The sequence below is a fragment of the Phascolarctos cinereus genome, unplaced genomic scaffold, assembly GCF_003287225.1.
Source record: "Phascolarctos cinereus isolate Bilbo 61053 unplaced genomic scaffold, phaCin_HiC Scaffold_7;HRSCAF=346, whole genome shotgun sequence".
In the NCBI taxonomy this organism is placed as follows: Eukaryota; Metazoa; Chordata; class Mammalia; order Diprotodontia; family Phascolarctidae; genus Phascolarctos; species Phascolarctos cinereus.
In genome coordinates, this window is record NW_027556180.1 from 54,216,083 (window position 1) to 54,230,460 (window position 14,378).

At 38.5% G+C, this 14,378-nt stretch overlaps 1 protein-coding gene across 6 annotated transcripts in view; it reads left to right on the forward strand.

The window, feature by feature from the left end:
* Window positions 1-14,378, forward strand: part of XRN1 (5'-3' exoribonuclease 1) — a 98,723-nt gene that overhangs the window by 62,988 nt on the left and 21,357 nt on the right. For 5 of the 6 annotated variants that reach the window (XM_020970919.2, XM_020970922.2, XM_020970918.2 and 2 more), the window contains 4 exons: window positions 4,499-4,555; window positions 4,685-4,817; window positions 5,727-5,796; window positions 11,255-11,465. In XM_020970919.2, coding sequence (XP_020826578.1) covers window positions 4,499-4,555; window positions 4,685-4,817; window positions 5,727-5,796; window positions 11,255-11,465 — 471 coding nt within the window. Of the gene's footprint in view, window positions 1-4,498; window positions 4,556-4,684; window positions 4,818-5,022; window positions 5,124-5,726; window positions 5,797-11,254; window positions 11,466-14,378 lie in introns of those variants that run through there. The other variant, XR_002321426.2, reaches the window with a different exon arrangement.

The window sequence follows — 14,378 nt, forward strand, 5'->3', positions numbered from 1 at the left end:
AGAATAAAAAGACAAAAATGAAACGATGCCTGCCTTTCAGGAGCTTCCATTCTTTTCGGGGGAAAGGCATTAGCAGCTGAGGGAGCAAAAAAGGCATCATATTGAAGGTGATGTTTTAGCTAACTATTAAAGGAAATGATAGATTCTAAGAGGCAGAGGTGATAAAGGGAGTGTGTTCCAGATATGTGGGACAGCCTGTGAAAAGATACAAGATAGATGAGGTGCCATGTATGAGGAACAGTAATAATGCCCATTTAACTAGACCATAGAGTTTGTAAGAGAGTGAAAGTGTAATAAATCTCAAAGGTAGGTCGGGGCCAGGTCATGAAGAGCTTTAAAGGCAAAGCAGGAGTTTTTATTTGGTCCTAAAGTTGTTAGACTATGGGAGTAGTCCAGGCATGATGAGGGCCTGAACTATAGTGGTGGCTAGATGAGTGAACAAAGGGGCATGAAGATGTGAAAGGAACAAGATTTGGCAACTGTTTGGGTATATGGGGTGATTGAAAAATGAGGAGATGAGGGTGAGAACCTGGGTAATTAGACAGATGGTGGTCTATTTGACAGAAATAGAGAAATTTGGGAAAAGTATGATATGGGCAAGGGGGAGAAACCAATTTTGTATTGGACATTTTTAATTTGGGATGATTTTGGTCCGGTTCAAAATGTCTTCTAGGCAGTTGGTGAGAATAGAACTGGATCTTAGGAGAGAGACCAGGACTGGATCTTTTGGGAAAGATCTCATGTATAAAAGGGCTCTTGAGCCGAGTTGTAAAGGAAATCAAGGATTCTCAGAAGCAGACTTGAAAATTTGGTTTAAATCTTTCTAAAATTACATTTCTATTGTAAAATAATAGACTGGACATAGTTAATCCTTTTCATGGTTTATCATCAGGATTATAATTTATTGTATTGTGCTTTAAAGTAGGGATGTCCTCAAAGACTTTGTGTATAGGGCAGCACCAATTACCCATGTACTAAATGCTGGAATTGTCTGCTTTTTATACTTCTTGTGTGTTAGTATAGTGTCTGTGTGTCTCTGTCAGCTATCAGTTCCGGTCATTTTCAGAACACCTGCCTGTTCTCAGCTAACAAACACTTAAGGTCCTTAAGAGCAGACACTGTCTTTTGCCTTTCATTTGTATTCCCAGTGCTTAGCTCAGTGCCTGGCACAGAGTAAGTACTTAATAAATATTTATTGACTATTGTGACACATATGTGGAGTACAGAGAAGCTTTTGTTTCCTTTCAGGTGTTTAGCTGTATTCTAGATAATGTCATTACATTTGGGAGGGGGAATTACTGAATTTGTTTTCAGGAAGAATTACTTTTAAAATCAGCTCTTGTATTGGATTTCAAGTTATGTCCCCAATATTTTCTCTAACAGTTATGAGACCCAGATGTTCTATACTTAAGAATTTCAGGAACTAACTCCAAAGTTACTCCATGTAAAAGGTATTACCTGATTGTGTATCATCTCCTATCTTAAGATGAGACAAAGGGACTGTCGCTGAATTTGAGTTGTCAGGCCCCTGGGACTTGATTACCTCACACACTTGGTGTTTAAGAACAATCGGGATGACCTATGTAAAGCCCTTTGCAAACTTTAATGTTCTGTTGCAGTTATTATTGAGAGAAAGTACACTGGCACTGCCCTCCAGTCACCAGAGAATGCTTGAGGGTAGGAGCCTCATCTGTCCTATGGCTAGCAAAGTTCTCTCCTCATCTCTGTGATTCCAAATTCTCAGCTGCCTAGAGGAAACTCCCTGTTCTCTCAACTCCATCATTGCCTCCACATCCTTACTTTCCCCTCCTCAGTCCCTTGCAATCTGGCTTTTAACCTCAACACTCAACTGAAACAGTTTTTTCAAGGTTGCCAGTTACCTCTTGATTGCTAAATCCAATAGCTTTTTTCACATTTCGTCATCCTCTTTGCAGTCTTTGACCCTGTTTATCATACTGTTGTTTCCTGTTTCTCCTACCTGTCTGACTGCTCATTCTCACTCTCCTTTGGTAGGTCATCACTCCTCTTCCACCTCTCTAACTGTTGTCCCTCATGTCTCTGCCTTGGTCTCTCTCACATCTCTCTATAACCTCACCCTTGATGATCTCATCAGCTCCCCTGGAAACAATTACCAGCTTTCTGTAGATGACGCAGAATCTCTCCACTCCAACCCATCCTCCATTCAGCTTTTGAACTGATGTGCCAGTAAACTCCAGTGGCTCCCTATTGCCTCCAGGATCCAATATAAAATTTCTTTGGTTTTTGAAGCCCTTTATAACCTGGCCCCTCCCAGCCTTTCCAGGCTTCTGATGCCTTGCTCTTTTTCACAGACTCAGCGGTCCAGTGACATTGACCTTCATACTGTTCCTCACGTAACATCCCATCTCCCACCTCCCAAGAGCTGGCTCTGGCTATCTCGTGCCTAGAACTCCCTCCTCAACTCCACTTTCTGTCTCCCTTGGTGTCCTTCAAGCCTCACTTGCAGTCATACTTTCTGCAAGAAGCCTTTCCTTGTCCTTGAGACCACCCCCAGTTTATCCCTGTATATCTTGTTTGTACATGGTTGTTTGCATGTTTCCCCCATTCGACTCTGAAGTCCTTGAGAGCAGGGACTGTTTCTTTTTTTACTTTTGGTTGTATTTCTAGCACTTAGCGTATAGTAGACACTGAATAAATGCTAATTGACTGACTATATATCCAACCTTAATTGCTCTTCTGAGCCCCATATCACTGCCTGCCTTCTAGATATCCTCACCTGAATGCACTCTCAGCATCTTCAGTTCAGTGTGCCCAAAATGGGATACATTACCTATCCCTCCAAACCCACCCTTCCCCAAAATGTCCCTGTTTCTGTTGAGAACATCACTCTCCCTTTAGTCCTCCAATTTTGCAACTGCAAGAACGTTTTTAACCCTGCCTCTCTCTCACATAACCAGTCAGTTACCAAGACATGTTGCCTTGACCTCTCCAACATGTTTGCCGTTCTATCCCTTCTTCTACTTCACAAGACCATTATTAGCCCTTTTCCAGGTCTTTAGCTTCTCTTGCCTGGATTATTGTTATAGACTTCTAATTGGTTTCCCTGCTTCTGATCTCTTCTTTCTCCAATCCATCCTCCATATGACTGCCACAGTAATAATCTTCTGAAAACACAAGCTTAACCATATCATTCCCCTGCTTAAGAATTTTTAGTACCTTTTAGGATAGTATACAAAGAAAAAATTGAAACATTTAAATAAGAAAAGCCCACAGGTGTATGGGAGAGTCATGGTATTTGACATTTAAAGCCCTTCACATTCTTGCTGACCTTTCCATATGTAGTTGGCATTTTTCCCCCTCAAGTTCCCCAAACATGACATTCCATTGTCATGCCTTTATATACCAGCTGGCCTCTCCTCTCACCTCAGCCTTTCAGAATCTTTTGCTTCCTTTGAGGTGCTTAGGAAGCCCTTCCCAATCCTACTAGTTATTAGTGCTTTCTGGCTCCCTGAATTACGTTGTGTCTACTTATCTTTCCATCCTCATTGATTACTTCTTTCTTGCATTCTTTTTTTTTGCAATTGGGGTTAAGTGACTTGCCCAGAGTCACACAGCTAGTAAGTGTCAAGTGTTTGGTCTGAGGCCAGATTTGAACTCAGGTACTCTTGACGTCAGGGCCGGTGTTCTATCTGCTGCACCACCTAGCTGCCCCTCTTTCTTGCATTCTTCAATGCAAACTGCCCTTGTCCCTGCTTCTCATACCGTGCTCCATCTCCTGACTCCATGCCTTCCAACTCACCATCCTACGTGCCTAGAATCCCCTCTCTCCTTAACTCCATGTTGTAGAATTGTCTTTTCCTTTAAGGTACCTCCCAGGCACTATTCTTTACAAGAAGCCTTTCCTGATCTCCTTAACTGCTAATGTCTTCCCTCCCAAGCTCCTTTGTTTTTAACTACTTTGTGGGTATGTATTCGTGTATGCTTACTTATGTATTTGTTGAACTTTATGTTGTTGTATGTATTTTTTTATCTCCCTTTTTAGCTTGTAAGCTTATCACAAGTCGTTATTGTTTCGTTCTTTACTTTTGTTCTAAGCCTAGCACAGCACCTGGTACATTGTAGATTTTTAATAAATACTACTTATTTATGTGTTGTATCCCAAAGTAGAATATAAGCTTCTTGGTGGCAGGGACTTTTTTCTTTTTGTCTCAGTATTCCTGGGGTCTAGCACAATGCCTTGCACATAGCAGAAGTTTAATAAGTGGTTGTTGAATTTAATTGACAACAAAAATCCTTTAATGAATTGGTGCCATTTTAGATTTTATAAAAAGTAATTATTTTAGAATGTCATAATTCAGTCTTTAACTCATGTTCTTCTCACACCTGAAAATTTAATCATTTCACTTTGTGGAATAGTTGCTTGATTTTAGAGGCTTTTCTTTTCTTGTTAACAATATTTGAAAGTGAATGAATAGTTTGTTAATTGAATTTTTAAGCATATCTTTTTCTACTTCTTTAGCAAAGGAAGAGTAATAAGAAGGTACGAGTGACAGTGAAACCTCATTTACTGTACAGAGTAAGTGATGTTCATAGCAAAATATAGCAGATTCAACTGCTTTAACTTTTTTTCCCCAATGTCCTAGTCTTTTCTATTTGGGGGCGGGGGACTTTAAAAAAATACTAGAATTAATTTTTTTCTTCTTAGCCTTTAGAGCAACAACAGGGAATTATTCCTGATCGGGATGCAGAATTCCGTCTTTTTGACCGTGTTGTAAATGTGAGAGAGAACTTTTCAGTTCCTGTGGGCCTCCGTGGCACCATAATAGGAATTAAAGGAGGTAATATTTTTATTCTGATGCCAGTTATGTGTTTAAACTATAGTTATCTTGGAAACAAACATGTTTATTTGGTTTTTTTATGCCAAAGTAGGTTTGAATGGCTTTCAATCAGATAAGGGGGAAAATCCTATTTTTAAAAGTTTAATTAATATTTTCAGCTTATCCTTTTCTGAAAAAAATTCTCCTCCTTTTCTATCTTGCCTAGTCATCTGGGGAGTGGTTAAAAGAAGGGGAAGTTGAGAAAGGGCTGCTGAGAAATTGGAGGTTTCTATTTACCACATTAAAATTATACAAGACCTCTGGCAGGTATGAATAAGTTTTCGTGAGATCAGAGAACATTGTCCTCACTTTAGTCTTTTACTTAATCAGTCTGAAAACTTTATTTTAAGAGACAAGTGAGATATTCCTCTACTTTTCATTAGAGTCTCTTAATTTTTATGGAAAAATGAAATCTTTTTCCCGCTGTAAAAGTAAGAGAGTGTTTGCAGATGGACTTTCAAAGTAGACGAGAAGGAAACTGAGTTTAGTGTTGGTTTAAAATATCTGTACCAATAAATCAGATAATTTATATAATCTGTATGCAGGTGATTCCCATTGTCTTGATTGCTAACTAAAAACTCGATCTTTAGCTTTCTAGAAGAAAAATTTGTTTACTAGACTTCTGAAAGCTCCCAAATAAGAAAAACTGATATTGCAGCATACAGTTAATACCCTTCAGAGCATGGTCGTAGTCTACAACCATTTTTCTGGTTAAAATTCTTTAAATCCTTGGACCTTAAGCTATTTAATGAATGAAATATAAAATTTAAGAGTTTTTTGTGACAATATATCTCAGGAGAATATGTGAAAGAATATTAGTAAAAGTAAAATTAACTGACGTTTCCTTTTTAATGATTCTCTTTTCTACAGCTAGTAGAGAAGCAGATGTGCTTTTTGAAGTATTATTTGATGAAGAATTTCATGGAGGTTTAAGGATAAGGTTTGTCTTTCCTAATGATGATGCATCCATTAAATGAGTGTCACCTAAATTTAAATTTATTTCTGCTTTTTATTTTAAATGAGCTTTGTAATGCTATAAGAAAAACTGAAAAGTATTTCTTTAATTTGGTTTCTATTGATTAATGAGAAACTTGGTGTTAACATTTGAATTTTCTTCCCCATAATCCCATTAGTAGTGCTTGCTTATTTCCTCACTTAAAAATCACGATCCTCAATTCCAGTCACAGGTGTTTACTACAGGGAATGACTGCCATTATTATACTGCTTTACATCAGTGCTATCCTTGTTGGGAGTTTTGCTTCCTAATGATTTTTTCTCTGCAATATAGCCAGCAGTTTCTTGCTTCATACCCATCATTGGCCATCCCCCAGTTTCCTGGACCATACAGTTTTTAGCTATTCCTGAATGTCACTTGGAAGCCTTTATATACAACTTTTAAAAATTTATTTCTGATCTGGGGTGATTCCACTCTAGAAGCTTTCCTTTGTGGTTAGACACATAGGCATATTCTCAGAATCAAGAGAGTATGAACATATGAGGCTCTTTCTGATCTTGCTAATGCCTTTTTCTCTCTAGCTACCCCACATTAATTACTTTGTATTTATTTTTTAATTAATCTTGTTATATTTTTTCTGTGTACACTTAGAGATGTTTATTTTGTCTCGTGATAAGACAAAATGAGTTTCATGCTTTGTATTCATTTGTATCCCTAGTACCTGATACTCCCTGGTGTATACTGTAGGTACTTAATAAAATGCTTGTTGGTTAATTAATAGGTATGTGGTAAAAGCAGTTTTGGCCCATTCTCATCAACTAAAAACACGTTTTCTTTTGAAGGCTACCATCCTAGTCTAAAAAAAATAATCATCAACAGAAACAGCTAGGTTCCAAGGGTTAGAGCTCAGTCTGGCCCCTTGCCTTATCATTTTGCTAGAGTAAATCATTCTAGCAAAAAGTTCTATCAGCTCCAAGATGGAAGCTCATCTAAGACTGATTTCTTGAGAATTCATTACCATAGTTTTCAACTCTATACATGTTCTACAGCCCAAAGTCATGAGGATGCTTCCCAGCAGGCATAAGATCTAAAACACAGTATTAAAGGGGCAATAATAGTCAGTCAGAATACTGAGGGTAATGGCACTCCATTCATTACTCTGTATCTAGTTACAGGAAATGGATAGAAACTGGATATCCAGTCTAAATTGATTAAAAGAGAATTAATTTGACTTCAGATTAGACTAATTAAGCTTGTGTCCTTCGAAGCTTCCTTTTCCTTCCCCTCCCATTTCCACCCTAGCCAGAGGCAAGCTCGGACATATATGCTCAGACATAGGCCAGCCATCCCCATTCTCCCCTCAACAGAAGAGATAGGATGCTTTTTTGTTGGGGACATTGGCCTAGGAAGAAGGAAACAAACTCAGAACATGGAAGAAAGGACCTGGCCGCCAAGAGCAGAATTCCTCCAGAAAATAAGGAAGTGTGAGCCTTTCTTGCACTGTCTCTTTCATAGGCACAACTGTGAAAACATCTCCCCCGCAAATTGAGAAAACACCCTAGTCAGACTTTAGAGCCACTGTAATATAAAGAAAGAATCGTTCTGTCTGTAGGCATGAATGGCCATTCAGAAATACTATACCTTTTGGTGTATGAGATGATGCTGCTATTATGTGAGTAGGAGCAGTAGACTTGACAACTCGGAGTCACAGAATCTCAGAGTTGATGAGAAATCCCAGGGTCATCTAATCCAACATAGTAGTGAACAAAAAAACCCTTTTACACCATGCCTGATAAATGGTCATCCAGTATTTGTTGGAAGTTCTCCAGTGAGGGCGAAGTTGTTATTTCCCAAAGCTATCCAATTCCACCTTTGGATAACTCTTAATTGTTTGGGAAACTTTTCATCAATCCTGAATCTGCCCCTTTGTAATGTATTCTTCATCCTAATAATGATCTCTCATCCTTTCACATTTACATGTACTGCCAGTTCATCACCTTATTCCAACTTCACTTCCCATCCCTTCACAGGTAAAGCTATAGTTGAACAGGTCAGCTATTCACAACCCACTACCCAGATTCCTTTGCTGTCTGTCCAGTTTGTACTCATGCCTCGCTGAAACTTAGTTCTACCATGTGCCTTGTCTTATTCGACTCATATGGTGCTGAATACTGAAAGAAGTCAATGTTTACCAGATCTTAGCTGGATACTTACTGGTGCATGGTGATCCTCCCCTAACTGTTAGGGCCCACATAGAAGCTGTTGCAAACCTCTTCACAGAAGCTCCTCATATTACTCCTTCATTCCTTCCGGGGAGGACTTCTTCATCTTTACTGAGTAAATCAAGGTCAGAGACTGTGAGTTCTTCCTCCCCTACCTCAGAACTCCTCTATATTATCACTCATTTTTTTTCTCCTTTACTCTGGTCTCTGAGGAAGAGGTGGCTCTTCTCCTTACTGAAGCTAATTTTTGTCACCTTATATTGTTCATGCTCTTTTAGGAATTTCCTTATTCCCATGGATTAATCTCTCTCTTCTATGACTTCTTTACTACACCTATGTCTCCCTCATCCTTAAAACAATTTTCTCCTGGGTCCTCTCTTCTTTTTTTCTCTATACCTTATCTCTTGATGACTCCACCAGCTCCCATGGGTTCAATTAGCGTTACAGAGATAACCCCCACATCTTAATATACAAACCTAATCTTCCCTGAGTTCCAGTTCAGTATTGCCAACTGCCTGCTGAACATTTCCTCCTGAATGTACAATTGGATTTTAAACTTAGTGTGTAAAAAATAAAACTCATTATCTTTCTTCCCTAAAACTGTACCTCCCCCAGACTCAGCCATTTCCAAATATTTGTAGCCAACATATAACAGTTAAATACTCTGTGCTAAGCCCTTTACAAATATTATGTCATTTGATCCTCACAATAAGCCTGGGAGGTAATTGCTGTTGGAAACTGAGGCAAACAGGTTAAGTGACATAGCTAGTAAGTTTCTGAATTTGGATTTGAACTTGTCTTCCTTACTCCAGACCCAGTGTTCTATCCACTGAGCCACCTAGTTGCCTAAAAATATCTTATTAGTTGTATATATCGTTTCAGAGAATACCAGGTTAGGGCTTCCTACCTAGGTTTTCATTTAGGAGGATTTCCCTACTGCCATTTAAATGGGCCGTCCCAAACATCATCCTAATCTCTAACCCAGCCTTATGTTCAGTAACTTTTCCCTAGGAAGTTATCCCCTGGACTGCTAATAGGCAAGGCCTGCTCATAATCTTCAGAGGGTGCCCAGCTTGAACATGGCTCCCTATTTTGTACATAGATGAGAAGATTCCCCTGGTGTTAGGCCTAATTTCTTGTATGGCAGATCTAATCCTACTTATCACTCCCCAGAACATATGTGGATTTCAAGAAGGATGTTAAATTTTGGTTTTAGGAAATAAGCAAAGATACTTGCTGAAATTGTTTCCATTTCCTTTACCCTTTGTTTGCCTATTCCTTCATCCATTTACTTGTACCAGGTAGTTGGCTAACAGGCTGGAGAGACCAGCAGACCATATTAATTTTCCATCACTCAAGCCTTGTCAATTCTATCTCCCCTTCATCTAGCATCCATCAGATCTACTCTCACTCAGCTACTACCTTCATTCAAGTTCTCATTACCTCATACCTGGACTATTACTTCTAATTCATCTCCCTGTTTCTAGAATCGTCTTTCTCTAATTTGCCCTCATCACAATTGCCCAAAAACAAATCTTCTTAAGGCACAAATGTGACCATTTAACTCAAAAATCATCAGTGGCTTCTCATTACCCCTTAAGATTTTAACCCATCAAAATGCCAATCTTTCTTTCCAAACTTATTTACTTTCTATATTTCAGATAGTGTGAATTTGGCATTCTGTCTCTCATCTCACTACCTTTATTTATCATGTCTGTTTTGCCTGCAATGCATTCTTTTCACACCTCTCCTTCTTGGAATCTTATTTTTATTCAGTCTTCAGCACAGGTTTTCTAGTTGTTTGTGTTCCCTCCTTCAGACTCTGTGTGTGTGTGTGTGTGTGTGTGTGTGTGTGTGTGTAGATATATCCTCCCTTTGCCATTAGAATAAATCGCCCCTGAGTGTAGAGATTTTTTCATTTTTACCTTTTAAGCTCCACAAGCATCTAGCATGGTGCTTTTCATATATCAGATATTTAATAAATGTTTACTGAATCAAATTTAATTGTTTAAGTGAATTGAATTCATCATCATCCCAAGTAGCAGGTATTGTCACCATCCTTTTTCTTTTGGATATTTGTAGGGCCTACCTGGCAAATTATAAAATCACTTTTCCTTTTAGTATAGTATTATGATTCTATCTGGAAATTTCATGAAGGTAGATACAAAATACAAGTTGGTTTCCCCAATTGTAAATCTAGTCAGTTTGGTCTGCCTAACTGATTTAAAATGAGGGATACCTATCATAATAAATTCTGAGCCTATAATTGTAACAGAATTTTAACTAACTCTTCTGAATACAAGAGCAAGATAAGTAGTATTTTACTCTCATCACCTTAAAAAGAGAAAGTGGTGTCTCAAAGAAAATTTGACTGACATGAAGGAAGAGATCCAAACTTGGCATATTTGCGTACAGTATAAACCTTGGCAGAGCTGGGGGGAATGGCTGCCACATCCAACAGTAGAATCAGGATATAAGACTATGTCACTAGACTTGCATGATGACCAGAAGCTAAGAGAATAAAATGTGTCCTAAACTTGTATTCATAAACTCACTTTTGAAAGGTTGGGCAAAAATGGATAATGAGCAGTTTGAAAGCTTAATATGAGTCAACAATGCACAGGATGGCAGCCCCCAAAAAAGCAGTTCAGTTTTAACGTACATTAAGAAAGTCACAGTAAAGGAGAGTGATAGTTGCCCTCAATGATGCCTTCAAGTCACCAGGCCTAGATAGTGTACATCCCACAAAACTGAAAGAAAACTGAAAAACCACTGCCAGACTGCCAACTTTCTTGGTTTTTGTAGGAGACAGCAAAAGCTACATGATATATGGCAGTGAACTTGACTAAGATTCCTGGCAAAATTCTTGAACATATTAGTATGTTAATATATATATAAAGGGATAGTTAATGAAAATCTTTGAAAAAGAAACGGTGATCAGAGAAAGCCAATGTGATTTCATGAAGGAGCAAGTCATGCATGCCAGACTTCCAGTTTCTACAGGATTACTAGCCTTGTAGATCCAGGGAATGCTGTAGATATAGTTTCCCTAGGTTTTAGCAGAGTATTTGACAAAAATCTCTCACATTCTTGTGGAAAGGATGGAGATATGTGGGGCTAGCCAGAACCACACTAGATTTCCCAAATTTTTTTTTTATTTAGCTAAAGTCTTATATGTTGTTTCTTTCTGGTGCCTTTTTAAGCTTGTTCTCTAATTTTAGGTGCTCACCTGCAAGAGGTTATCGACTGCCAACAAGTGCCTTAATTAACCTTTCTCATGGTAATCGCTCAGAGACTGGAAATCAGAAATTGACAGCCATAGTGAAACCACAACCCGCTGTGAACCCATGCACTTCAAGTTCATTTGTTGCAACTTCTCAGAAAGCCCACTTAGGCTCCAGCAGTTCTCGATCACTTTTGACTCCTCCTCAAGTAAGACGTAGACATACCTGTCTTCCGTTGTGCTCTGTTAGCGTATTGTTTTATTTTATCAAATCTGTCCAAAATTGTCTAGCTGTAATACCGGATCTACTTTTTTTTTCTGCAGTTATGTTAAAAGATGAAAGAACATAGACCCAAACTGCATTTATTTTTAGAAAGACTTGATTCAGTTCTTCTCAAGGTGAAAATGTGACTTGATGTTTTTGCTTTTAAGCTAATGGAAGATTAGTGAATAATACAGTAATATTTGACGGTGTTCTCACTTTTTTTAAAGAATTCCAATGTTAAAGGACTAAATCATTTAATCTAGAAACAAGTTTAAAGACCTCCATAAATTTTGTCTCTTTGTGTTTTATTTTTTATATTATAACAATATTACTTAGAAAAATTATGCAGCCATTTATTTCTTCAGAGTACATAAAGCTGCACACAGTGACACATTCAAAAATGTCATTATGAATTCTCATTTTTTTATACATGTGGTTTGCACATCTAGGGAGCATTAGAACTTTATACAAACTTCTGCAGATGACTAAAATTTGTCTCTCAGCTACCAAAAGGGAATGGTACTGCATGTCATTCAGTGTTAGCAATTTTCCCACTCCCATTCTGAAATTCATGGGAGATGTTTTGAATTTTGTAGTTCCATCTGTTTAATTGGGTTTTCCCAAGTGGGACCATTAGCTTTTTTCTCTCTTCTGTAGCAACAGACTATATCATTAATAACAGGTAAATTTTCAAATGAATCCAATTGGTCAGAAAGGAAAAGCACTAAATAAAAAAGTGTGTTTGTACCAGCACAAATTCTTTACCATTGCTGGAGAAACCTCTTAAAATTAATTCTTTATTAGCATTAAGTCAGTAGTATCATTTTTAATTCTGATAGACAATATCTTGCCTAATTTTTTTTGGGTTTTTTTATATATTTTTTTTATTTTTCGGTGAGGCAGTTGGAGTTAAGTGACTTGCCCAGGATCACACAGCTAGTAAGTGTTTTGTGTCTGAGATCAGATTTGAACTCAGGTCCTCCTGACTCCAAAGCTGGAGCTCTATTCACTGCACCTCCTAGCCGTCCCTAGTATCTTGCCTTTTGATGTTACAGAAGCATCACTGGATTGAGAATACAGAGAGCTAGTCCTGGGCTAGTCCTGACCCCTCTACTTAATAGCCATGTGACCTTTGGCAAATCACTTATCATAACTGAGCTTGAGTTGCCTCATTTTTAAAATGGGAATAATAAATGAATGAATGATTTTAAAAGCATTTATTAAGTTCTTACTATGTGCCAACCACTGGAGATTCAAATAGAAAAGTCAAGACAGTCCTGCTTTCAAAGAGCTCGCTCTCTAATTAGAGGAGATGATATAAAAGAAAATTCAGCCGCAGGGAAGGTGGAAAGGAGCAAAAATATTAATAATGCAGGAGGAAGGATGGAAGTCCCAGAGGTCTTTTGGTTACATAGGGAGTTAAGACAGCAGTGCTCCAGGACTGCAGGGCAAAGCAGCAGAGGGCAAGTCCTGGGGTGTCTTGGGGAGGCAGTGGAAGGACAGATGGGGGGGGCCTGGTGGCCCTCCATTTCATCAAAAGGAGTAGGAGCAGACAGTCTAAGAATGTAGGATGAAAGGTAACCCCGTTTAGGAATGTCACAAGCCATCCTGATGGGTTCAGCCCCCCCACTTTATAGGATAGTTATGTAGAGCCCTTGAGAAATGCTTTGAACACTGTCAAGTACTACAGAAATACGGTGTTATTATCAGTCATTATTTTGATGAGCTATGAAAAACCCATTTATAGAGAATGTTAAATTAAGCATATATGAAATGCCTAGTATGTGCCATGCACTGTCTTAGGCAACTGGGATACAAATAAAAAAATTGCATAATTGCCCTCAAGAAGCTTACATTCTGTCAGAGGATATGGTGTGTACATGTGTAAGTATATACATGGGGGTAATAAATACAAGTCAACAAATATTTATTTAGCACTTACAATATGTCAGGCACTGGGCTAAGTGATAGGGATACAAAGAAATGCAAAAATAGACTTTGTCCTCAAAGACCTCACAATTTAATGGGGGAGACAACATGCAAACAACTATGTAAAATAAGATATATGCAGAATATATTTGAGGTAATCTCAGAGGAAAGGCACTAGCATTAAATGGGACCAGGAAAGGCCTCTTATAGAAAATGGAGCTTTAGGTGAGATTTGAGGAAGCCAAGGTGGCTTTTAAGGTGTGAGGGACTGCCAGTGAAAATGCACAGTTGGGAGATAGAATGTCTTGTGAGAGTAATAGCAAAGAAGCCAATTTCACTGGATCAAACTTAGAAGGGAATAAAGTTTAAGAAAATTGGAAAGGCAGCAAGGAGTCAAGTTATGAAAGAGTTTAAAAGATAAACAAGAGTTTGTATTTGATCCGGCAGTGACAGAAAGTGACTGGAGTTTGAGTGGATGGTTGGGGGGCAAGGGGTGACATGGTCAGACCTGTGCTTTAGAAAGATCACTTGGAAGCTGAATGGAAGATGTTCTGAAGTTAGGAGAGAAAGGGAGACCAACCAGAAGTCTATTGCATAAGGTGATAAAGGCTTGCAGTAGGGTAATGGCAGTGTCTGAGGAGAGAAGGGAATATATACAAAAGGTGTTGCAAAGGTAAAATCTATGGGGCTTGGCAGCAAAAGAGAGAATGAGGAGTCAAAATTGATGCCTACTTCGTGAACATGGAGAACTGGGAGGGTGGTGGTGCCCTGGATAGTAACTGGGAATTTTGGAAGTAGGGGGAAGGGCTGGAGGAAAAGATGATAAGTTCAGTTTAGGACATAATGAATTTTAAGATGTTTATAAGATATCCAGTTTGAGATGTCCATCAGGCAGTTGAAGATAGAAGACTGGAAGTCAGGAGAGTGG